Source organism: Macrosteles quadrilineatus, unplaced genomic scaffold (assembly GCF_028750875.1).
Source record: "Macrosteles quadrilineatus isolate MER2022 unplaced genomic scaffold, UCM_ALF_1.0 Scaffold_2__2_contigs__length_208266976, whole genome shotgun sequence".
Classification (NCBI taxonomy): Eukaryota; Metazoa; Arthropoda; class Insecta; order Hemiptera; family Cicadellidae; genus Macrosteles; species Macrosteles quadrilineatus.
The window spans coordinates 176,990,129-177,016,886 of record NW_026542595.1 but is presented as its reverse complement, the minus strand read 5'-3'; the positions used below and the strand labels follow the sequence as shown (position 1 = coordinate 177,016,886).

The 26,758-nt window shown below is 35.4% G+C and overlaps 2 protein-coding genes across 2 annotated transcripts in view; both read right to left on the bottom strand.

Moving 5' to 3' along the window:
- LOC128987036 (symplekin-like) overlaps positions 1 to 17,688 on the bottom strand; it is a 48,556-nt gene extending 30,868 nt beyond the window's left edge. Inside the window, exons 1-7 of the mRNA XM_054407699.1 lie at positions 17,488 to 17,688; positions 16,504 to 16,624; positions 12,621 to 12,814; positions 9,801 to 10,034; positions 8,763 to 8,918; positions 4,977 to 5,125; positions 3,473 to 3,627 (exon numbers count right to left, since the gene is read on the bottom strand). Of these exons, the coding sequence (XP_054263674.1) occupies positions 3,473 to 3,627; positions 4,977 to 5,125; positions 8,763 to 8,918; positions 9,801 to 10,034; positions 12,621 to 12,814; positions 16,504 to 16,596 (981 nt within the window). The 5' untranslated portion in view covers positions 16,597 to 16,624; positions 17,488 to 17,688. The remainder of the gene's footprint in view (positions 1 to 3,472; positions 3,628 to 4,976; positions 5,126 to 8,762; positions 8,919 to 9,800; positions 10,035 to 12,620; positions 12,815 to 16,503; positions 16,625 to 17,487) is intronic.
- A 2,339-nt stretch (positions 17,689 to 20,027) lies between these two features.
- On the bottom strand, positions 20,028 to 25,875 carry LOC128986186 (mitochondrial import inner membrane translocase subunit TIM44-like). Its single transcript, XM_054406382.1, has 5 exons — positions 25,745 to 25,875; positions 25,531 to 25,641; positions 23,434 to 23,618; positions 22,530 to 22,663; positions 20,028 to 21,197 (listed from the first exon to the last, which is right to left on the bottom strand). The coding sequence occupies exons 1-5, from the start codon at positions 25,745 to 25,747 to the stop codon at positions 20,284 to 20,286; spliced, it is 1,347 nt and encodes a 448-aa protein (XP_054262357.1). The 5' UTR covers positions 25,748 to 25,875; the 3' UTR covers positions 20,028 to 20,283.
- Between the last annotated feature and the right edge of the window lie 883 nt (positions 25,876 to 26,758).

Sequence of the window (26,758 nt, the reverse complement as noted above, 5' to 3'; positions counted from 1 at the left end):
CCTCTGTTACAATCACCCACTGCAGTTGTGATTTTTTACTTTACACTTTACACAACCGCCATTGAAGCGCCGTCAATGAGTGGAAACCTTTTTTGTAAGCTATTGGCGACGATCATTTCAGTGTCCCAGCCCTATACAACACTGATTCAAGGTCTTCTTTCTGGTTGTCAAAACTCAAGAAACATTTTATACTCAAAGAATTTCTGGTTCCGAATTGGACGATGTCTAGCTATTTAATTTCATTTACGGTTACACTATTAGACTATATTATTGCACTTGCGATTAATTAAATCCATTATGTAAGAAAAACGTTTTTAATCTCACTTGGTTGGGATTTGCGTGATTCGAAATGGTTGCGGTATTTGTAAACAACATTTGTAAACATATCATTGACAGCTAGAAAAAATAATCTTGATCCGAACAGCTGTTCGTTATTTCATAGACGATTATGTGATAAAAATTGAACGAAAATTCGACAAAAATCGCACAAAACTGCATTTTTGAACGTCCGTAATTTTATTTACAAAGTAGTGAGGCTATATTTAAATCACTAAAGACACTCTCGCCAATCCAGTGAATACATTAAAATGACTTGGATCTTGATAGGTACTCTGGTTTTCACGGAGAAGATTGCGTAAAATGCCATCTTGAGTGTTACAGACAAAGGGAAAGACAGACAGACAGACAGACAGAAATAGGGATAAGACTCGTTTCTGCTTCTTTAATGTATAAAACGTAAAAATAACCTAAAAGTATATAATTCTGAGCAAAGTACAGACAAAACTCTAATTTTATTTATATAGATTGCATCAATTGAATTAGTTAACTCATTAAGCAATAAATTTTAAAAAAATTACGTACATCTTGGCCTACAAATACTCTGTAAGTTTTTTCCCTAAGAGAGTAAAAACGAACTTCCTATATAATGTCAGTTTCTCACTAGTTGTATGAAAAACAGTTATATATCTTCAAAATTTGTTTAACTATGAAAAAGTTACCAAGTCTAGCTGAAAACACATTCATAAATGAGGATATTTTTGAAATACAGAATAACTAATCAAACAACCTTTTTATTTTTAACACTTTTATTTCTTAACTTTTCTTCCTTGAAAATGTCAACAGTTTTTCACTTATTTTTAATAAAGATTATCACTTATAATTTCTCGAAAGAAATCTACGTGTGAGCTATGAAGAGCAGACAAGAGACATACGTCACTGCCGCAAAAACTATTCTCTACTGTGAATGAATGAACTGATTGTTTATTTAGTGTGAAGCCCCGCCCACCGTCTAACGGAACATGGGGTAGGAAAAGAGAAAGTTTGCTCTAAAGCCTGGTTCACATGCCCTCCTTTACCCTCTGCGTCAGTCGCTTGCAGATTTCCATCACACAAACATTTCTGAGTGTTAATTATTTTAAAACACTGTAAATGTTTGAATTTGACTATGATGAGATCTAATAAAGTTTCCTCTAATTTATAAATAGGCCTAGGCCTACAAGTATTAATCTAAGTCATTTGACAGTTTTTGTATTTATTTTTAAAAGCAATTGCAGTTATACTAAAAAACTAAATACATCTTGGCCTATAAATACTTTTTGTAAGGAGAGTCTTTTCTCTATAGTGAGTAAAAACGATCGTGGTCAAGGAATGACTGTGTTAAAACAGCACACATGTCAATTTTTACAGGAGAAAAGTATGGCAATAGATAAGTTTTACTTTTAGCCTACAATAAAGATTTTGATTAAGAGTGCTTTTATAAAACATGCCATAGTTTTATTTAGTAACAAAAGTGTTTGACTATGTTCCCGATTATACCAAGAGTATAGGTTCGGCAGAGTGGATTCACTGTGAACCGGCCTGCCTGGCCCTTATGCACGACGTCACTATAACTTCCGTAGAGGGGTGTTAAAAATGGATCGGAACAATCGATGTTTTGAACCTGTCTGTAAGCTGTAACCCAGTTTTTATACTTTAATACTCATTATTTATAAACGAACACGTTCTACATACATATCGGATCTCGAATCACGATATTTATCGATACCCTTCCCAACCACAATAAGCATATAAAACGATGTCTAAGCAATCGTCATTTGCTCCATTGAATCACGAAAGTCGATTGGCTGACATGGTAGTGCATTGTCGCCTCCTGACCAATGAGAACTGTTGTTACATACTTTTATTGTCAACATTCACCATTCGTTATAACATTACAAAATCTACATGGACTAAGGCTTATGATATTTTTCAATAAATGCATTGTGTCATAGTAGCACTTAAAACTTCACTAAACTCTTTAATCAGGTAGATAGTACAGATAAATATGGACCTACTTTTTGGCGCAATATAAAGCAAGCCTAACCAAACGACAATGACGATGTTAAAGTTTAATGGTTGAATTTGAATATAATTTTTCTATTGATGCGTATAATACAGGGAGGAAACTGAACATTTCGACGTGTTTAGGTTATTTATTTTGTACTAAAAATAAAAATAATACAACTAAATGATAACTAACATCTAAAATCTGACTGATAACTACATCTAAATGATGACTTATTGATACAGACATTGTTTAGTATAATTAATTTCATGTTGGCAGGACATTCGCGCGCCGGTTGTCTCATGAGTTGAGTCTGACATCTTGAAATGTAGATTGTGTTGTGCAATGAGCTGAAGCTAAACAATGTCACCGGCACCGTCGCTGTTTTGAACTAGATAGTTTCTAAGTTGGCTATGAAAATTGTTAACCGTGATTACAAAACTAATACTGTAGCTATAAAGTTAATAAATGTTAAAATAAAATATTTATCCCTGTCGGGCGTCGGTGTCATCGGAATCGACTTTTGACAATCGAGTCTTGGTACGGAACCGATACCAATGTCCAAGTGGTAACCAATGGATGGTGGTATTGATGACGTTAACCAACACATCCCTTTATAGAATCGAATTGAAATTTCAATGCATCGCACTCGCTGCACACCACTACCTTTCACTATCACCCAGTGTCAGCTGTCGCTGTCAGTGAAATGGATGACGCAAGCGATGTCTAGATTGCCGATTATTATTAGGCCTAGTATGTCAATATTGAAAGGGGTTAAGGGATTAAATAAAACTCATACATTTTCCTTTCTTATTATTTACTTGTCAAATATCAACGAAATCGGCTTAACCTCTACTACTCGACTCGAGTTGCGAGTATATTTAACTAAGTAGGCAAACAGCTAGGATTCGTAACGGCAACGGCAATTTACCCGCTCGGCGCTCTGACTGAACTCATTCATTAGTCAGCGCATTCAGTGTCAGTATCGGTATCGAACCCAAAACAGGCAAGTATCGAGTATCGACGATACCTCGATCCCGCTGGTATCGAGAGTATTTTGGTATCGAGTATCGGTATCGGCCCACCTCTAAATTAAAAGTATGCTAGTAAGCGACAAGCTTACAAACCTCACAGAAGTAGAATACTAACCTCATGATAAGTAGCGCCCAGGTCGGTCAGCAACGTGGTAATGTTCTGTAGAAAGTCCATAGCAGCAGGATGCTTGAGCAGAGTCAGCAGCTGCAACTTTAGATGTTTCCGAACAGAACTCACTTGGGACTTGGTCAGAGTTGGCGGAAGATTGGCTGAAACATAACGTCTTTTAGAACGGGACATCACTTTGTAACCCTAATTGAAAAATAAGTAAAATCAATGTAGGCTTAATCTAAAACTAATTTTTAGGGGGAATGTTACAAGTGGTTACAGGGAATCCTTCAAATCGGAAAATTGTTGGTACAATCCCAAGCAGGATCAGATGAGGACCATGCCATCTGCCATTGGTCTACCAATTACTACCCAAATAACAGAAGAAAACAATTTTATAGTTACAAAACTAATATCAGTGTAGTTCGTGCCAACTGATAGTAAAACACATCAAGTTTCATTTTAAACAACGTTGGCCTATTATCGTCAAAAATGAAAACAAGGAGTGCAATGGCAAAGTTTAATGATAAGAAAGAAAATGACTGCTACACAGTTAGAGAAAATTTTTTTTATTAAGTTAGAAAAAGACCTGATCAACCATTATTAGTCATTAGTATGGTTATATTAAAAAGGGGCGTATCAAAAATATTTAGTTCAAAAATACTATCCAAAAACACAAAATTAAGAATCTATAAAACTTTAATTCAACCAGTCCTTTTATATGGTTCGGAAAACTGGACATTAACTAAAAATCATGAAAACAAACTTATCATTTTCGAGAACAAAATTTTGAGGAAGATTTTCGGACCTATAAATGAAGAAGGTATGTGGCGAATAAGAAAAAACCGAGAGCTCCGAGAACTGTACAAAGAACCGGACATTGTAGCCATAGTGAAGAGTAGACGACTGAGATGGGCAGGCTATACGTAGAAAGAAGGGAAGAAGATGGTATGCTTAAGAAGATCGCCAATGGACAACCACGAGGCACTCGCCTGCTAGGTAGACCAAAGTTGAGATGGAGAGACCAAGTCCAGAAGGACCTACGCAGAGTGGGGGCATCTCTTGACTTGGCGGCAGACCGGCAGCAGTGGAGGCAACTTGTTGGCGAGGCCAAAAACCTTCTTAGGTTTGAGTGGCCAAGGAGGTAAGGTAAGTAAGTATGGTTATATTGTTCATTGTTTTGCGATAGTTTTTGCTCTCTCTCGCTGAGCTACTCTTACCCTTATTGATCAATATTTGTAATTTTTGCTTTGATAAGTCTTGAATATTATTTATTTTTAAATTATTTTCAATACTTATCAATCTTCTCCTCTTCTTACTGATTTCTTGTTAAACTTGTATTCTTGTTAATGGGATGAAACATAAATTTCAACAAATTGTTATATCATGTATAATCCTTAGTTAATAATAGTTTATATTTTTAGTGTTTGCTTGAATCTTTTAAATTGTTTGTTTGTTGGTTGAATAAAATAAAAATACTGTAGATAGTGTTAAGTAAAATTAAACTTACTATGCAAAGTCTCCAAGGCTGCCACGACTTTACCCATGAACTGAGGCCTCATCTTGGCTATGAGGGTGAGGGATCCCATACAAGCCATTAGATTGACACTGCTAATATGAGGAGAGCCATGGAACTTGACCATCAGGTCGAATATGGTCCTGGAACACAATAATGTTGGGTTAGACTACAAAAAACAATTACTTATCATAAATAACCCAAAGGATCAAGAAAACAATTGTTTTAATTAAACAAATCAGTAATAAGTTTATGATTACTAATTAGGAATATTAATTCTATAATTTAGTGGCTTCTTGTTGTACAACTGATTTGCCTACGTTTATGGATTACTTATTTCCCTTATGGACAAATGAAAAAAAATCCATAACCCTGAATACCAAGGCCAAGCAAATATGCAGCTCAAAAGCTATATTGTAAGAAAGAAAATAACTATACACTCCCTTCGATATGGCAAAGCTTGTTCCTATATGGTTAAATTTCAAATGGGAAATCGATTCCTGGTACTTAAGTGGCTTATTTTTTTATTTTAGTAAGCTATGTGTCTTGAGAGAATTTGTTAAAAAGATGTTTTTGCTACAGTAAAATTTGTTTTTGTGTCTTCACAAATTTTGTCACTCTAGCTCGCCAATCTTTACAGAATATGCTATCTTTACTAATAGAATTAAGGCATTTCATCGCTTAGTTAAATTTGTTGCCTGTTTCAAAATCCAAATGGACGAAGTGGATAGTTGAATTGGGCCACCAACAGTTTGCTAAATATAAATTACTGATTTAGTGACAAAGACGTCAATTTTTTAACCTAGTAAAACTAATAGGTTGACTTATAGATAGCTTCTTTCATGTTAGGTTTTAGAGTTAGAAACCCATAAAATACAACTGATTATTTGACTCTACTTTGTTGGAGCTCTTGATTTTGTAACTTACAGTTTTGGACACATTCCAATGATTTTAGAGTTGTTAAAATTGTAGGTTGTACCATAAGGTCCAGTTGCTTGGAACAACAACAAATTGGGGTGTACAGTACCATTTTAAGATTATGTATTACTATTTCAGCTTATTGAAACTGTAACAATACTCGACAAGGGGTTTTTATTCTCTATGTAAACTATTAAACATTCTCTAAAAACTACAAAAGATTACCTTACAAAAATAATTTACGTTATATTAATTATCACCCAAGACAGCTGTGTTGTATTTTACACCTGACGTTCCATACTTGACAGGTTAATTAACATAATTTATGACACACATTATCAGTTAACTCACAAACATTGAGCAAAAACACACTAAAATCTTCAGTAGTTTGAAATCAAGCTAAAATGAAGTTTACCTTCTGGCAATGTATTTTATTAATAGCCAGTTTCTTAACATCAGTTTCTTCTCCAGTGAGTACATAGAAACATTTTACGGCCTACTTAGGTCACACAAACCTAATACAAACTTTAGAATTTATTATTATATATATTTTAAATTTTAAACTTCTGTTGCAGATTATTTATTAAGGCTGTTTAACCACTTTTAGAAACAAATAGTATGTCAATTCCCAATAGTATTGCTTTATTATGGTTTTCACACTACTGTCACAACTCCACCTTCTGCGACCTAAATAACCCAAATAACCTGTGACACCTTCTCCACCTAATATGACTAATAGATAAGTGTGTAATAATAAGTGAGATACCTTGGATAGCTTTGTCCATAGAAACAACATATTGTTAATCTATAAACGCATATTCATGTTTTCTGGATTATTATGTATAGGTTTTTTATATTTTTAAATGACATACTTTTAGGCAAGGTATAATTCGTTTGTAAAAATTGTGTGGGCTTCACTCACCTTTATTATTGTCTAGTGATATGCAGTACTCGTCATATACAGTTAGACTCACACACATATTACACACTATCGTCCCGGGGATTAAGTCCGATGTGTAACGGAACCAGAAAAACGCCCCGTTTCTTCAGGATAGGTAGACTTGATTTTTGTGGGTTGTTCCCACTGAACAACTATCAGCTGAATGACTAACGAAGCTTATGTGTATGTATCTAAATGTACATGATGAGTCCTGGATGTGGATATCACCAGACAGGATATAAAAGTGAATGAAGCCAACAAAATCTTCACAAACAGGGGTTTTTCACCACATAGGCATTATACCTTATCTAACAGTGTTTTTTATTTTTCTTCATTATATTTTGACCAAAAGATGATAAAAGCTAAAGACATGGGGTAAAAGAATTTGATAACACTGTCTCATAAGGATTATTATGAGGGTTTTTACTAGTATTGCAGATTTTCCTGAATGAAAGAGTTCATGCTGGCACAAGAAACACAAATTTATGCTACATACAAATGTGAGAATATTTTGCAGTCACTCACAGCATTTTCAACTAAAAAGGTTTGAGTTAGAAGGAAATATGCATATTTAGATACAATGATCGATGAGCAACTCGAACCATCCTTGGTTGAAAATTCGGTCTGTGACAGTGAGATATTTAGTGTGAAGTGTACATTATTGTTCCTTGTGCCAGAGCTGACCCTTTCCCATTGGGGCAAGACTACTATCCCAAAAGAATCTTCAAAATTAGGACTTTATGGGATGCTTTTTGATGGTTTAAAACTGGACCCAAAAGCTGTCCTTGGCCGTTGAGCATAAAGTTAATGAGACAGCTGGTCTTAGTCAGTAACAAAGCTACACAGATCACCTCACTCCATTTTACAATCACTCTTCATTCATATTCAGTTTAAAACTGACACAGAAGTGTGCATCACTGTCTAAAAGAATTGAATTGATATAAAAATTACAAATTATCATGTGAATTACTCCAGGCAACATGCAAATAGTGACAATTTTGAGTTTTAACAGCTGTGAAAACTACAAACAATTTTAAACAAGCGTATGTTTTGGTTTCAGATTTCAAGACCTGTTTTTACTGCAATTTCACAAATTTCAAAAAGATCAGAGTATCAAGCAGCAATGTCTGATGTGGGGGGCAAAATTATAGAAGCAGCAAAGAAAGCAGTAAATCGTGTAACTGGCTGACTCCATACTTCAAAACATGGCAACCACATACACATTATTACAAACCCTGCTCAGAGACATGCTGAGTGATTGAATTGGAATTTACAACGTTGGTTGGACACAACCATAACTGATTTAGCAGCCAGTATAATGTTTTATGGTTAAATTGTCCAACTAAAATGTGCTTTTATAATCGTTGGTTTAAAATACATGAAAATTAAAAAGATTTTTCAACCTTTTTACTTGTTCTTTATTTGTAGGCTCACAAGGGCCCTCATTTTAAATCTTTGGTTATTTGGTGTTTTTTCATTAAAATGTAAGATATTTTGCTTGTTTACGTAGTATTAGGCTTGACTTAATGTTCAGGTTTATCATTATAATAAGGTTCACTTTTCTGTAAATTTTATAGAGGTTTCATAACAAATCAAACATGGAAATTAATTTTGAGCTTAATTGAAAACTTCTATTACACTACTGATTAATATGTTTCCTTAGTACAAAAATTCATAACTGGCTTGTAGCTAACCCATTTTACTCAGTTAAGGACTTCATGAATTATAAAATTAAAGCCAAATCATTCATCCTGTAAATCAAGAACTCTCAATCATTATTCTCAATCTTTGTTACCTATAGATATGAACATGTTTAGTAATATTTTATTTAATGTAATTTGACAATGCCTATTCCTATGTACAACTTGGTCAATGGCAATAAACTTTCTTATTCTTATTCTTATTCTTATTCTAGTACTTACAGTGCTTCTTCTTCAAGCTTTCTTCTTCTTGCAATCTTCAATCCCATTGGGATATCTTCCAGTGAAAAATCATTTTCTCTACGCAAACTGTCAGCTTCAGGATATGTTTGTAGCAGAACCAATGTTTCCAAAAATTTTACTGAATGGGTACGGATCCTAAAAAAAATTACAAGATAATAAAATTGTACATTAAGTTACCCTAGATTAAATTTGAAACAATATTTATTAGGTTAAATTAGCAAATACCGGTAACTAACTTATAATTAGATATAAGTTAAGTAGTAAGGAATTTAAAAGTAGGCTATCTTGAAACTGAGCTTTTGGGTTGGGTGTAGTCTAAAAATGTTGGTATATCTAGGCCTATTGGCACAAAACAAAACAGATGAATATATTTGGTGAAATACAATAACTGGGGCTTCACAAATATTAAATTTTAATATAACTCCATAGTTTCATCACTATAGGATATATTCTTGGCTTGGTACTTTGGTATTATCCAGAGACCACCCTTATACAGCGCGCTACGGCGGTTATACAACCATAATAATGCAGTTTTGGGTTGGTTACGATGGGATAAGTTTTACTTCAACATTATCGGACGAATTAACCTGCTAAAATTAAATTTCTGTATATAGACCTATGTAAAATAATTGAATTGTCAAATAAATGATTGGCTGAGACACCGCAGGCTTTCAGCATTGCGTCGATTTTTGACTAGTTGCGCGTGAGATGTTGAAGTGTTAATTACGCGGTAGCTCGTCCGTCCACTCGCCTATTTTAAACAATGTAAATTTTTGTATTATCATAACCAGATCGTAAATCTAAACATTGTGATTAGTTTGTGAACCCCGATTGACATATTTAATCAATGTTTCTGCCGTGTGTGATCTAGTGTTGTAATAAATTAATTCAAGCTCCCAACCACCAGTTATTAATTTGTCCCTTACACCACTCGAGCTGGACAGTTACACAAAGAAGGGAAAAATAAATTACAGCCTACTTCAATCATGCATGATACGATGTTAAAGACAAACTTACCCGTCATTCTCACTGTCAACCATATCAATAATCATCTTTTTAATGTTGGACTGGATGCTCCACACCAAGTTCATATCATCGCTCACTGTTGTAGCTTTTGCCACCCAAGCAAGAACATTCCGGTAAACAATGTTAAATGCTTGTATTACCCTCTTCTGAACCTGGGCGCTTGAATCTGCCAAAAGCATTTGTAAGCTCGGCAACACTCTTGGTAGAAGATCAGAGTCTTTTTTACTAAAAAAACAGATTATCATTTTTAGGTCAATTGGTTAAATATAAGTACTTATGTTAATATTGTATTTCAATTTTTATACAGGGTGACGCAGAGAAACGGGAAATTTTGAAGTCGTTATTGGTACACCTATATGTCTTGTAGGAATGAGAAACGGAAGTCATGACGCCAAGTAGTAATGGACATTTAGTTGAGAAGGAGCAGTGGAGTGGTGCGGAGCGTGCAGTCGCCGTGAGAGCGTACTACAAAAATGGTGACAGTGCAACAGCTGCAAATGTTTGGATGTCTGTCACTTTAATTTAAATGGACATGTCAATAAGCAGAACATGCGTTACTGGGCTCAACGAAATCCCACTGAACTTCATCAACGTCCGTTACACAGTCCCAAAGTTACTGTGTGGTGTGCAGTGTCTTGTTGTGGTGTGATTGGACCTTACTTTTTTGAGGATGAAGATGGTCCCACTGTAACTGTCACATTTCAACGTTACATTCATATGCTGGAGACATTTTTTTCTCCACGGCCTCACGCTTTTCCAGATATTGAAATTCAGCAAACCTGGTTTCAACAAGATGGAGGCCTCACACACTGCCAATCTGTCAATGGCTGCATGCAGACGTTTGTTTGGGGAGCGCATCATTTCAAGGAATGCTAACGCTATTTGGCCTCCAAGGTCTCCAGACCTCTCAGTGTGCGACTTCTTTCTACGGGGACATCTAATGAGCGTTGTGTACCTGACTAGGCCAAGAAATCTTATTGAGCTCAAGACTCAGATCGAAGAACGTGTCGCCAAAATCCCAGAGGACACATTGCGTCGCATAATGCTAAGTCTTTGAAATGAAATGAAATCAACTTTATTCATACTTTGAAACATGTGCACGAATGGCGTCATTACATTGGATCAAAATCATAATGCATCTAAAAAAGTACAAGATATAATCATTATTGAAAAAGTTCTTATTCTAATATATTATGTAGGAGGAAATATTCATTTTTTGAGTACAGGGGATTGGTTAAAAGTAAATTTTTAGATTATTTTTAAATTTTGTAGTCCTTGTATAGTCCTTTAGTTTTGTTGGAAGAGCATTGTATTGTTTTTTTTTCAAAAAATCTTAATCCATGTGAAGGTGTTGCATAGTTATTTCTGTTTCTGGTACAGTATTGATGAGAATCCCCTACCAGTGAGACATTATTTTAATTTTGGACAGTATATAATATACATTGATAGATATAATAGCTATATACAGACATTATGCCTAGTTCTTCAAATTTTTCCCAAACAGAATCTTGCCAATCCAAATTTAACATAATGCGTATGGCACTTTTCTGGAGAATTAAAATTCTGTCTAAATTAGCTTGTGATGTTCCTCCATAAATACTTATACCAAAGGATAAATGTGAGTGAATATGAGCAAAATAAACCAATTTTAGCGATTCAAGTTTACAAAATTTTGATAATCGATAAAGTGCGAATAGGCCTGTTGACATTCGATTTGCCACATTCTTCAAATTCAATTGAACAAATAGGCCCAAACGACAGCCCTTTACTGAAGCGATTTTTAAAATGTTATTTTTAACTTTATTCCTATTTCAAACATTTCTTATTTATTTTCTACACTTGACCAACACATTTTCACCATTAAAGATTATTTTTTACAATTTTCTTAATTTATTATGATTATTTCAAAATTACCCGTTTTTCTGTGCCACCCTGTACTTTAACTGAATCGCATTATGTTTAATATTGAAATAAAGCAGTTAGGCAAGTTAAAAGAAATTTGAATTAGATACTTTCTACTCAAACATTTTAAGCATTAGTTCCTATAAGGTTATTTAGCCTACAAAAACTTTGTTAAATAATTTTATATTAAATTAATTTTTATTTTAAATTATTTTTTTTATATTAATTAATTAATTTTATATTGAATAATTTTTTACCCTACACAGGAAGACACTGGTTTCTGTAATCTTTAATGACAAGAAAGTTGTTGTTTACAGAAAGGGACGAGTAAAGTCAGCTGGGGTCAGTAATTTTGTCCAAACACTCTCACACGCACATGAAAGTTTTTTTCAAAAAGGTGTAGTAAAAGTATCTTCAGTAGGCTCTCAACGAAGCTACACATCGTTGTGTTTGGATGTAGCCATAGGTTGTGTTTTAATTACCTACCCTGTATATTTTTTGCTGGTAGTGTGGCAAAAAACAAGTTAATAGATGGTATTTATATCGTAAGCAATTCATCAGGAAAGGCATTTAAAGTACCGGCATAAAAAATCCTTGCACAAGAACTATCATGCTTGTACCCTTAACGCCTACTTCCTGGCCTTGAAGCTTAACTATTAAGGATGAAAACTATAACACGGTTAAGAAATATTAATTTTGGAAACAAATTGTCTTTCTAACTTTTCCTATTGAGTGATTAATGGATAAGAATGCTACAAAGACTTGAACCTGAAGCTCGTGCTGAAATATGTAATCAAACTAGAAAGAGTCAAAAAGTTTTATTTAGATTTCACATATATTTCCTATACCGGTAGCCTATATTTGAGCAACAAATCCTTTCAACCAAACTCAATAATTTAACAAGCTTACCTTGCTTCTTCGATGAATCCAACAATGAATTTTCTGACATCGGAATTTCTGTCAGACTGAAAAGCTAACATTTCATCAAGGAAGTTGTCTAACAGTGCAGATTCTTTGTGTACTATGGCCTCTTGTACCTTGCTCAACAGCTCTACTTTATTGCTAGCTGCTGTTAAGCTTGCTTCATTCAGCCAGTCAACAACCTAAAACAAGTCATTAATTCCACTGACAATTTAACGGTAAATATAGGCCTAGTACCGTTGTTAGAATGTGCACCTTTTTTGTGGTTTTCTCGACTTTGACAACAGATAAAACTAGGCATTTCTTCCCCTAATAAAAATGGAACAAGTTGTTTTTTTATTCTTTATAGACATAGTTTAGTACAAGGACACGGCTTTGGTGTTTGGCAACGTCGCATCGGAATGCAAATCCCATGGTAACTTAATAATAGTACTGTAATAACAAAAGTGTAGCCTAATCATAAACATTGCTTATATGTTCCATTAAAAATTAATGCAACAGCTTTTAAGATTTACAGCAGTGTTGCCACTTTTGTCTCACCACGGCCTTATATTGGAGAAGGCTATGATTTGCGTCGAAGACAAAATCTTTTTAAGTAAAACTGGTTGGATATTGTAAACTAGGTCTATGGAATTTTATATGTCACATTAATTAACTCTGCAACAAAAAAATTAGATAAAAAAGAATTTTAGGCACTATGCCAATGTAAATGGCTCATTCAACTACGTACCGGTACGTTCTTATTTCATAAAAAATTGTGACGCTGGTACAAGATATGGGATCTCTACTATAAATTTTAAGAGTCTATGGGCAACAGTTAATTAGGCAACAGGGTGTGTTGCTAGCCTCGTGGTTAGCGTATTGGACTCCAGTGCAGGAGGGACGGGTTCAATTCCTGCACATCCAAAATATGGGTTCGGACCACTTTCCCTAAAAGTAATATTTGAGAACACTATATACATTGTCTCTGGCGTCGACATGAAGTACAGAAAGAGAGATAAAAAACTAAGCAATAGGACGTTATGCTAAGATGATTTTAATTTTAGGCTAATTAAAAATGTTTAAGAAACTTGCCAAAATTCAAAAAAAATTTCAGACTCTATTTTAGTTTAGGGCCTATTAAAAATAGGCCTTAAGTCATTCTGTGAGTAACATCAGTTTAAATAATAGAATTTTATAGGTATTTTGTTTTTTTACCTTTTGAACCTTTAATCTTAAAAAAAACCTGCGGCCGAAAAGGCAGACCTGCACAACTCTGGATTTATCACCAGGATAGGAGCGTTCGTTAATGGTCGCATACAAGGTGACTTAGGGAAATTACTCTCCAGAGTTCTCTTGCACTGCTCTAGCCTTAGGCTGCTTACCGGCATTTTATTTGCCCATTTTGTTGGAAAATTTGTTTGCTTGAGTTTACATGTGTTCCAACATTTTTATCTAGGGCAAACAGGGAGTTCTAACCTCAAACCCTCCTTTGGGTAGGTACACACCAGATCCACCTCAATGGAGTAGGGGCTACTAAATATTTAGGATAGAGTTCCGCAGAGAATCTGCGATATATTAGCCTATCGGATTAAACGTCAAGAGGCCTAACTTATACCGGGTGGTGCAAAAAAAAAGGAAACCCAAAAATAAATTATTAATAGTTTACTAAAACAAAGCATAAACAACGTAAATTTAAACAGATTGTAACTCAATTCGATGTTACGTTGGTAAACATATGCGATACCTAATATATCGAACCGAACTATAATCCCTAGGCCTATATATCGATATTCGGCAAATATTTACCGTATTCACACGGGGATATGATGTAATTTTTATATGTCTACTTACAGTAGGCCTATTTTTAACGCTGAATCAAAAAATGCAATCAGTTTTTGTCGGAGAGATTCCTAAGCGGCCGTAGTGGCCGTAAAACGAAGGTTAGAATTACAAATCTAAGGATAATTGAGCGGTACTGAAGGTGATGGTAATATGGCGTGGTCTGGACGGGTCCGTACTGAGTGAAGAGTGAGGAGTGAGGACTGAGTGAGAAGAGCAAACAACTGTTTGTACTTGATCTAATGCGGAATGAAATCAAATCAATTCGTTTTGAAACCAAACCAAATAATCAGTTCTTATTTAGGCATGTGAGGAAGGTAGGTCGGGTTTTAAGTGGATTCGTGACTGTATTAAGTGTTTTGAAGTGAGGTTAGGTTAGGAAGGTAAAGGTTAGGTTATAATGAACCGACTCATTAATTTATGCAACTTCCAGACTGGTTTTGCACAATTGAAATAGTGGGTGAAACACAATGAAATAAGGATATCAAAAATGCGCAGCACTTTATAAACAGCACCAAAGTCCATTTTCTTTTTCAAATCTAGTTATTGCATATTGTAACTCTGATTTTGCTCTCATGGCGTCGCCTGTGGTTTTGTCTGTTTAGTATCTAGAATGTAAACAACTGACAGCTGTTTCCACTCCACAAACCTTCCACCCCTTTTAGTGTTAGTCGCCATTAGAACTTGGACTCGTCCATACCACAAATATGTTAATAAATCAACAAAACTGAAGCTTCATATTAATTATATAACTGTACGGCCACTCAGTGCCGGATTTACCACTAGGCCGACTAGGCCGTGGCCTAGGGCCGCAAGCAAAAGGGGGCCGCAAAGAATTGACAAAACAAAATTCTATAAAAAAATTTTTGATCAACTATTTGCGATTGCAAGTGACAACGATGATCACTGCCCACAACAGAATTCGCGATTTTATAGCGGTCGCGGGAGTCGATGATGATGGCCTCACGATCGTGGCCCATGGTAGATGTTCACTATTTTGCCACGGTCCCACAGGTTCCATTTGTTGATTATGTTGTCCCTGTGATTGCAGCCCACGGGAAATGTTAACGATTTTGCTGTGGTCATAGGTGTCGATGTTGATATCACCGTGATTGTGACCAACAGGAGATGGTCACGATTTTTCCGTGGCCTCTGGTGACAACGATGACGATGTCCCTGTGATTTCGGCTCACAGGATATTTTCAGGATTTTGCCGCGGTCGCTGGTGTAGAAGATGATGTCCACGTGATTGCGGCCCACGGGAGATGTCACGATTTTACCGTGGTCGTGGTTGTCAATGATGATATCCCCATGACCAACAGATGTTTACGATTTGATTTTGCCGCAGTCACTGGTGACAATGATGATGTCCCTGTGGTTTAAGCTCATAGGAGATGTTCACAGTTTTGCCGCGGTCGTGGGTGTTGACGATGATATCCCCGTTGATGTTGTGACCAACAGATGTTTACGAATTTTGCCGAAGTCACTGGTTTCGATTATGATGTCCCCGTGATCGCGGCCCATGGGAGATGTTCAAAAGTTTACCGCGGTCGTGGGTGTCAATGATGATGTCCCCGTAATTGTGACCAACAGAAAAAGATGTTCACGAATTGCCGCAGTCGCGGGTGTCAATGATGATGTCCCCGTGATTGGAATCCATGGTAGACGTTGAAATGAAATGAAAATCCTTCTTTATTGAAGTGAACTTAGGACCTCGTGGTCCTTTCTTACAGTTAACCTTTCATCTTACAGTTTTCGATGTTCCCGAGTTTTTTTTCCGCGATCACACGGAATTTCCACGACTGGGTTGGGGGCCTCTCGAGTAATTGGGCCTAGGGCCTCAGGTACCTTAAATCCGGCACTGCGGCCACTTAGGAATCTCTCCGACCAAAACTGATTGCATTTTTGGATTCAGCGTTAAAAATAGGCCTACTGTAAGTAGGCATATCAAAATTACATCAAATCCCAGTGTAAATAGGATAAATAATTACCCGATATTCAAACCTACATAAAAATTACCTGTTACAATTTTTTAAGTAGCCAAACTCACCCTTTGACTTGTTGTTTTAGGATTCCTTTCATCCTCTTCGTCATCCATAAAGTACTGCGCAGCAGTGCTCCGTCTGTTCTTTTCGGTAGCCATCTGGCAACCTTTAAACACACCTTTCTACCTGAAATTAATTTAAAAAGGTAACAACTCAAAGTCTGAGAATAATCTACTAAGTTAAATACAGTAGGTTACTATATTCTGTTCACAAAGTTTAGGCGGTTTGAACCAAAGCCACACGATCCCCTCCACCTCACCCTAACTTTGAACAAACAACCAGCAGTTTCTGATTTACGGTAGGTAAAAAAGAACCCAGAAAATCTTCCCCTTAACTGTCTAAAATGGTCTACAGTATGCAAGGATTTCTAGGAGTAATAAATAGGGATTGAGAAAAGGTCGGCACCAGATGCAGCAGCTCCGGGCCAACTGCAGGAAGGCTAGCTTACAGACTTCCCAGAGTAATCCAACCACAATTATAAATTGGGTTCTAGCTTGACAAACCATGAAAAATAGCTTAATTTAGTGAGAATGAGATTAAAGGAAACTTGTGAACTACGCCTTGCTACTATAATGAACCCTGACTGTTTCAACTCTAATAAATTACACATAGGCCTAAGTTCTCTGTACCGGTAGGTCTATAAGTAATTTGAAAAGGCAGTGCAATTTTCTTATGAGGTAAGTTACATTTCAAAAGTGATTAAGTTTACTTGGCAAACGTGGATTTAATTGCTAGTGCTAAGCCTAGTTTAAGTTATTGCAAAATGACAGAACTGAAATTGATCTTGTTTGGTCAACTAGGCCTTGGAACTAACTCAATTTATCCTGTAGAACAATATTTTAGTGACATTATATTTGCTTTTGATGGTTTTAAGTGAAACCATAAAAATTAGTTACAGGCTGCGATTTAACTATTTGTCAATTAAATTGTAACCATTATAAACAAACATCCTAATTGATAATATTGGTAAAGAAAATAAGTGAGCTAACCTACAACAATAACTGCGTCAAGAAATGAATGTAAACCGGTTCATAGGCGTTAGTACTTAGTAGGCTATTCGATTGAAATTGAAATTGCAACGAACAATCAGGTAATTTTTAAAGCCTACTAATAATCAATTTACAACAGCAGAAAACATTAATGAAAAATTGAGTCCCTTATTTCATGAGTGAATAGAGATTGGCCCGCCATTGATTGACATTTCATTTGAGTCATTTGACAGCAATGACAGCAGACAGACGGACAGAAAACCAGACAGTATTTGGTATTTACTCAGGGGAGGTATAGAAGAGGCTACGATGACAGCTGTGGGTTTCTTATTAGCTGAGTGAACGCCATTACCGTGACAAAACCATCTGTAGCCGTCGGCCTTGGTGGTTTAGTGGTCAACGTGCCTGGCTGATATGCCGAAGGTCCCGGGTTCCAATCCCGTTGATAACATTAACTTTTTGTCCACGATTTTTTTATTATCAGCAAGTTTGGTTGGTTTGGTTCGGTTATGACAGTTTAATTTTATTATTAAGTCATTAAAATTTCAATTGAGTAATTTCTAATTTTATTTAATAGGCCTAAACAGAATTTTTTTTTTCTATTACTAAACTGTTGTTATATTATTTCATTATCAGCAAGTTTGGTTAGTTCGGTTAGGTTATGATAGTTTAATTTTATAATTAAAAAATAATAAAATTGAATTTGAGGCATTTATAATTTTATTTTATGAACAGAACTATTTTTGCGATTAGTAAACCTTCATTGCCAAAGTGGTCTGGAGGTCTGGTCTGGTAGTGTGTGGGGGGCTTAAGCTATTTACGGGGGCTTAAGCCCCCCACACACTACCAGACCAGACCTCCAGACCAGACCGTCTGGCTGCAACCAGACCGTCTTGGACGGCTCTACACACTCCCAGACCAGACGGTCCTAATTCGTAATTGAGAGACCGTGGTGAGAACTCCAACAAATGGATGAAGATTGTCACGATGGTCGGCCGTCTGACAGACAGCGCTACACACTCACAGACCAGACAAAAATAATGGTGGGGGAACCTCAGACCGTCTGTGGTCTGAGGGTTCAACCATCAGACACGCAGACAGTCTGGTCCGAGAAAATCGGTCTGCAGACAGCCCCACACACGATAAGACAAGTGCCAGACGCCAGACCAGACGGTCTGGTCTGGAGACTGGAGGTCTGGTCTGGTAGTGTGTGGGGGGCTTTAGTCAATTCCGAGTCAGGTCAATCCAGTTCCAGAAATCCAATACCAAAGAGAACTAAAAACACACACATATAAATATGTTGATCTCTCACTCAGTCGGATCATTCATTAGGACTGAACTAGGGTGTTGTTCTTAGCCAAAACAATATAAATTTGAAACTTATTTCTGTATATTTCAAATGGAGTCAATATTTTCATAGCCCAGGAACCAAAGCTTTCACATTCTTAAGAAATACACAAATTCGCATTAGCTGCCACCAAACTAAACATCTGTAACAGCACTACTGACAATGTTGCCAGTGTTGCCACTTTAAAGGCCGTGGCCTGGGGCCAGGAGTTAAAGGCGGCCGTGGCCCAACACAAGTAGACTTCTCTATCATCCACTGTGGATGATAAGTCTCCTTGTGCTGGGGTATAGATAAAATAACATACTCCCCATTAAGCTGCCCGTCCACTGGGTCGGTACGGTACGGGGTTTTTCAGAAGTTAAAAACATTGAATTAAATGAACATGCGCCCACTGCAGTCAATGGCGTTCCGCACCTTCGGGATGTCCCGGATGTCCGATAGAAAGTCTGGAACATGAACCCCAGGACACTTTCGTGGGCGGATCCGTCTGACCAATCCAGTATGCGCGGGACTCGGACGTTCGTTACGACATTTTGAGCGTTCTACCATCCTCTGTAGATAATTCTGCTTCCAGCATCAGCAATACAGTTTCAAACTTGTGAGTCATCCTTAAGTATTAAAAAAAAAAACATAATCTTCCATGAACTATAGTGCGGAATTCACCACTAATTCTCTTACTATTTATATAGTGATTCCAAAACTTCCTTTAACTTAGCATTCTCCACTACTTCTTCTATTACAAAAAATGCACTCACTACGCAATTTACTCATCCACATTCATCTTTTATACCAATTGATTTTAAAGGAAGGTGTATAAGACTGGCTCAAATTGTTCAAAATATTTTAAGATGTTCCCCTCAAAGAACTAGAAAGCTGACATTGCACATTTGAGTCGAATTCTAGTGTAACATTAACACAATAAACAATTACCTAAAATCTTCGAAAAACACTTGTAATAATATATTTACACTTATACTGTTTACTCACAAGACAGTAGATACATAAAGGTCGGTAAGTGGTGATCCTTTTCGATTGGACACTACAAACATTATCAAGACCCAATAAAGGCGAATGACAAGAATCTCAATGGTGTCCCTTTTTATAAGGGGCACCATTTAGAGTTTTGATCTGTCCTTACAAAAAAATAAATAAAACAAAAAGTAGGTATAAAAATTACAGAACAAAATGGGAATGAACAGTAAATGAATACTAATTTTTATTGAAACAGAAATATTAATCGATGCAAAAAAACAGTTCATCTTGTAAAATCTAGGGACAAATCACAACTCAGCTATAACTAACAGTCTATATATATATTTTTACATATAATAAACAATTATAATACAGGGTGCTAAGACTGAGATTTTCTAAACAGAAATTATGTTTTGGATAGATGTCAAGAAATCTTCTAAAACAAAGATATAAAAATAATTGTATCAATGATAATTTTAAACTAACTGTTCTGAACTTTGTGCAGCAAACTCGAGTAGCCTCCAAGCAGCCTTAGGATTCAACTCAGTCTTGTCCCTACATAGAACCCAAGTATAATTCACCCTGAGGATTTTATCCGGGTCACCCTCAATGACATTTCCTTTAGAGTCTTTGACACAAAGAATTTGCTGAGAGGTAAACGTTATCACCAGGATAGGTCCCTGATCCATAACTTTGCCCATATACAAGTCAACATTATCGATATCTAACACTTTAGAAGCAAATTTGTACCCGAGTTGTTTTGCTTGCCTGAGAGGAGTGGACAGAACATTGTACGCTCCTTCGTGACACCAGTCCTTTAAAATGTCCAACTCGCCTCGAATCATAGCTTCTAAAATATTTGGGATTATATCGGTCTCACATTCCCTGAGAAACTCAGACTTGTCAAAATTAGGATCTAGTTTACATATTTCCGTTAACGTTTCCGAAAGCTCTGTTTTCTGAAACAATCCTCCCATAACATCTGTCACTTTATCGGTGAAAAGTCTCGTTGCCCTTATGACCGGATTGTCACTCTCGTCATACTTTATCTTCCAGTCCAACACTTTGTTCACATAAGGGTTATTGTCTTTGAAATTCTGCCAACTTTCATAGAATTTAGAATCTTTGTGAAGCTCTACTCCGGTGGCATCTGTGTTGGCTTCCACAGTCTTGTTGTCTTGCAGTTCGCTGACATCTTTTCTCATCCTCAACTTCACTGGAGTCCTGTAGACGTAAGCCTGCATGCCTGTCGTATCAAGCTCCTGTTTAACGGCAGCAGCAGTTTGACTTATCGTTTGGAAAGCTCCTGATTTCCCCAGTTTTTGGCCGCTTTCAGATATTGACTCAGCAGCTCCCTTTGCTGTTTTTCCAATTTCTTCTCTGATTTGCCCTGAAACATAGTTCACTTTCAGGCAACTGTGTAATGTTCACTTTTGTTATAGTATGTTTCATAAGTTTAATGAAAATTGTTGGTAATAACAACCCAGCTGCAGCAAACCTGCAAAACAGGTTAATTTCAATTAGTATGACTGAATTTGTACTCAAATATTTCCAGAAACAGATATATTCCCTACTTATACTTAATTAACATTAGCCTAGATCTAACGAGTGCTTAGGTTTGCTTTGGGGAAGGGACAATTTTTTTTGTACCAATGTAAATAGCATAGGATAGCCTAAAAAAATTTTGCTAGATGTGATCAAAATAAAAGTAAGCTGTGGAATAACAAGGGAATGTACAGTTTTAGTAATTTTCTCCGTAACCCAACTGTACAGCAATGCTTCAATGTAAAATGTAAAAATTATTTTTGTAAATTTCATCTCTACACAATAGTTTTTATAAAATTGGGTATTTTCATGTTTTAAGGCTTAAAAAACATATTTTAACCAAGTTTAAAGAACAAAATTTGAACAAATTTCTTGAAACAATAGCTCAGAGAAGATTTTTTGAAACCGCTCAGAGTAAAACCGGCAAACAAGAATGTTTTATATAAACAAATAAATTAAACCTACCACAACAATGGAAAATTAATTATTTTATTTTGAAGCATATATCTTGTCCTATCTTACTAGAGATCAATGAAAAGGGATAGATGTTTGTGAGAAGTCAATATAGCCCAGTCTCACATTCATTAAGTCTCAAACAGACATGGTGAACTCAAAGTTTTTGTAACTTTTGGATAGCCTACTGAAGTAGATCTCCCATCTATATGGAACAGCTGTCGCAAATTTGTTATTTAAGAAAAATGACATAGTTGGTTATGTGACACAGTCACAGAATGCTCTAGGACCTAAAATTCTATTTTCTACCTTATTTATTGTATCTGAACATTTATTGTATGGGTTATAACAGTTAGTTGCTAATAGCTCACAATAAGTCATTAGATTAGTTTAACTTTTAAAATGTCTGCGTATTCGACAGAAATTGGTGATTTGGATCAGCGCAATCCGTCGCTTACATCAACTACGACGATTTTGATTTAAAAAACTGGCGACAACTTAGGGGGATGGAATGTCTAGTTGTATTACTAGTCAAAGTTGTAACTACAGTGGACAAAGAACTATTGAAGGCTACCTATACTAAGTTTTGGTTATGGATACTGATACAGATTCTTTAAATTGACTTTGAATGTCTATGGGGTTGAAGTTGTCACTTGTCTCACTAGAACAAATTCTTAATATATTATTTTTACAAAACTAGTTGAAAACAGCTGAAACTTCTCACCAGCTTTTTTGGCTATTTCAGTTTTGCTAACTTCATCTAATGTTTCTTGAACTCTATCCTTGATTGAACCCAAACTTTCACGCAGCACTTCAGAAGTTTTGGAAGCTTCGGACTCAACCGTCTGGTATTTTTGTCTGGAATCATACATATTTATAAGCAAATAACATACATATCAAACTAAAAAGTGTAATGTGGATAGAAGGAATAGATGTAAAAGCGGGTTTGATTGCACGATGGGTGTAATTATTTTCCCTTTTATAAAAAATGAAAGCATAAGAATGGCATGGTTTTCTAGTTAAAAGTTTCAGAATTTAAGAGGTATATGACTGACTGGGTAGCGGGAGCGGCTTATCTTTTAAGTTGCTAGCATCAAACCACGGTTTGCTGGTTCAATTCTGAGGATAATTGGTTCTGAACCAAGTTATTATTTTTCATTGGGTTATAAATAGTGATTCTTTAAAACAAGACGTTGGTGTAAAAGGGCAATATTTTAAAGTTAAAGCCATTTCCTTAAAAAAAGTTTTAACATTCTCACAAGTGTAGACATACATTAACACGTTCGCTACCAATCGTCAAATATAGTTGACGCCAGACTTTCAGTTACTGCCCTAACCTGCAGCCTAAGCTTCCTATTTGGACCAAGCTTAATAAATTCAATATACCCACGGATAATTTTTTCCATTTATTGCACTGATCAATGAGCGTCCAAATAATATTTATTTACATTAAATTGGGATATAAAATTCAATAGGCCTAGTGTATTAAACAAATCTTTTTGTCTTACTTATTTTACTTTAAGCATCAAAGTAAGTTTAAAGATTTTTTAGCAATTAATTAAGGCCTACCTATATTAATGAACAACATTTATTATATTTCTGAACTTTATCAGCTTAGTAAAACTCACCTAGCTTTTTGTAAAGCCTCGGAATGTTCGAGTCTTTGAGCTTCTTCTCTGAACTTTTTTAAGTTCTCCTTCATCTCTTTGTTTTTTGCCATTTCTTGTTTTATGTTTTCCACAAATTGTGAAAGAAAATTTGGACGTCGGGGTGTTGAGTAGCATCTTTGGCACTGAAGATAATTTAGAGAAACCTAAATGTGAAATGAAAATAAATAGCACAATCATTTTAGGCCAATTAATACAAGTTAATGTAGGTGTGTTTACATTGGATAAGCTTACAGAAGTATCTATGTCTTCAATAATTGAAATTTCTTGCATCCTTCACTTTAATCTATAAGTGGTTAGGCCTAATCTAAATGTTGGATGGTTTAAGACGTTCACTACCGACCGTTACGTAAGTGTGACGCACGGGTGTCCATAGCGGTAAAACATATGCTTTCGGTGTATACCAGTGAAATTACAAAGAAAAAAATCCCTAGATCAAATAATGTTTTATCTTTATTTTTTAATGTTTATTCTACTCAAACAACAGTACAGTTATGCATTTTTGAGAATTTAGTTTTTCGTCACACATATGTACAGGTACAGGCCTAGCTTACATTTAATTATTGTATTGAGGGATTGAGGGCCATTCATAAACTGCCATAATAAACTGGAATTTCTTTCTAGCAAGGTAACCTTTTATACTTGTAAAATCCATGTGAGCAACAAATAATGTACCGGTATGTCATATGCTAAAATTTTAACTTCAGGGATGCCACCATGGCGGGCAGAAAAAATTCATGCGGAATTCATGGTTTTCATTGGAAAATTAAAAAAAATCATCGTTGGCTCGCTCCTAAAAAATTCAACGCAAAAATAAGTTTTAGTACGTTTAAAAGACAAGTTTGTTTGTGTGTTAGTATTCAAACAACTTTTTGTATGTATACAATACTAGTATTTGTGTAATTTACAAATTAATATACTTTTAAAACAAAATTAAAAACACAGCACATCGAGCTATTCCAAATTAAATGTTGGAGAAGAATAAAAATAACTCAATCTTTCCACAAGAATAAAACAAAAATCCCGCTCACCCTACCAAGCAAATCCTGTTTTATCTCCCGCATGAAAAATCCTATATTATTCCGGTTGATATTAAATAATGTACTAAAATTAGATTGGTTATTTAAACCACATAATTAGGCCTACTGCCCTTGAGAAGACTCGGTTGACATCAGCATCTGACCTCAAATTATCGAGCAATTGTTTCTGACCGTTCTCTTCGCGTTTGTTATCTTTATCTTTATCGCGTTTGTTAACTTTTTTATCTTTCAGATAACATTTAGCTCTGGAGATATGAACCTATAGATTAGTATTTACAACTTTTACAGTTGAATAAACAGAAAAATGTAACCTCCATGGTGGTAACTCCCATGGATAATTACTACATATAACTTATATAATAGGCCTACAGCTTAAATTTTATTATTTTCTTTCTTGACCTCTAAAAATGGTGTATATGTATTTAAGTAGTTTGTTAAGTTATTAGACTTTAAAAAATAACAAAATATAAATATTCTTTTATAAAAAAGTTAACAAAAAATCTTGGGCGGAAATTCCACTTAATTTCAGAATGGCCTAAGTTAGGCCTATGAGTGAAATGTTTAAAATAAGTAGGTAACAGTCCTTAATTTATAATAATTAATTTACCCTACTTACTCAAAATTAGTAGTCAGAGATTACGATTGAAAACAAAGATAATTTTAAATCCAATAAGTTAAGTGTAGGCTACGGTAATTACGATGGAGTAGGAAATAACAGTTTGACGGAACTTCGAAAGGCTATCCAAATATATCACTAAACAACAAAAAGGATCAATTAAATCGATAACTACACTTAAACTAGGGCCTAACTAAAATTCTAACTTGCTATATAGATTGTTACATTCAATAATAGGCCTAAGTTATTATTATACTAGGGCCTAACTAAAATCCAAACTTTCTATATCGATTGTTGATGGAGTCTTAAGATCAAAGTTCTAAGTTAGGCCTACCAGTTAAGTTAGTAATTAATAAAGCATAGGCTAAATCCAAGTTCCTAAAAACATTTTATTGTTCTTACTTTATTATGAGAAGTAGGTAAACAGCTAGTCAAGGGCCGGCAAGTCGTTTTCAGCAGTAGACTAGAAACATTATGCCTAAGCCACCAAGGTTTAAACATTATTTGATGATGCTGAAACAGATTTAACCTCAAATTATTGTATTTGATAATGAATGTAAAAAACAGGAAATTGTGTATTTCATATGTCTAAATAAACAGTTGGAGTCAAGCTTACCATGATTTAGATCTTTAGAAGATTAAAAGATATAAATAAAACTAATATTACTGATTTTCAAACTTTAGTTTCTCATTTTGATAATCTAACCTACAACAATGATGGAAAATGCATTGAATGGAAAATTGGAAGATGACAATGATGTCATAGAGATGGAGGGAGGGGAGTGTGAGTGTGTGAGTGGTGTGAGTGTAGCAGAAGGAAATGATGTAAATACGATACGACTCCAACCTCTGAGCTTAAAAAAATCTCAAAGAAGTATACATTCCCTTTGATTATACAACTGCCAAGTGTATACTCCTTCTAATTCAAAGCGTACCACACAATGTATATGTTAACGTTAAGATATTCGTGAAATTGATAGAATATAAAACAATTCCCTATAACGAATCCACTTAGTTTTGTACTGTTGTAACACTTTTACTTAATCTACGACGTTAGGCATACGTAGCTCACGCAGAAATATTAAGGTTGTCGGTTAGGGATTTATCTGCCTTAATATGGGTACGCCAACTTCACGGACCTTTGATTATTGTGCATTTAATAAAAATATGATTCTGGCTAAAGGACCAGTTAATATTAGCATAGTACAGTAACCAGTAACCGACACTATTAATTAGTCAGTCTGGTGAACAAACGATGAGTGTTGAATCATGTTGAATGAAGGAGATGACAGCTTTGTTACTGACTGAGTCAGTCAGTGACAAAGCTGTCATCTCCTTCATTCAACATTATTCAATCAATACTCATCGTTTGTTCACCTTCGCTTCACTTTAAATACGGCCATCCTGGGATGTCAGCGTCGCTAAAATACCTCATAGATTACACGTTCCCTTATGAGTTTACCATTCGAGTTTGCTGGAAACAATATCCAGTAGGTACCTATGATAAGTTTCTGACCATAACATGAACCGGTATAGAGTGTGTTCATGTTTACTGGTTTACTACATAATATTTCACTCTCTTTATTATAAAACAAAACCTTTAGAACGATTTATTTGTAAATGTTGCTTG

Bases quoted from the DNA above. Each gene is read 5' to 3' on its own strand.
- LOC128986186 (XM_054406382.1), bottom strand. The intron at 23,619-25,530 runs GTAAGAACAATA...TTTCACATTTAG, and splicing joins TACCTACTTCTCATAATAAA to GTTTCTCTAAATTATCTTCA. The intron at 21,198-22,529 runs GTGAGAAGTTTC...ACTATGTTTCAG, and splicing joins TGAAATAGCCAAAAAAGCTG to GGCAAATCAGAGAAGAAATT.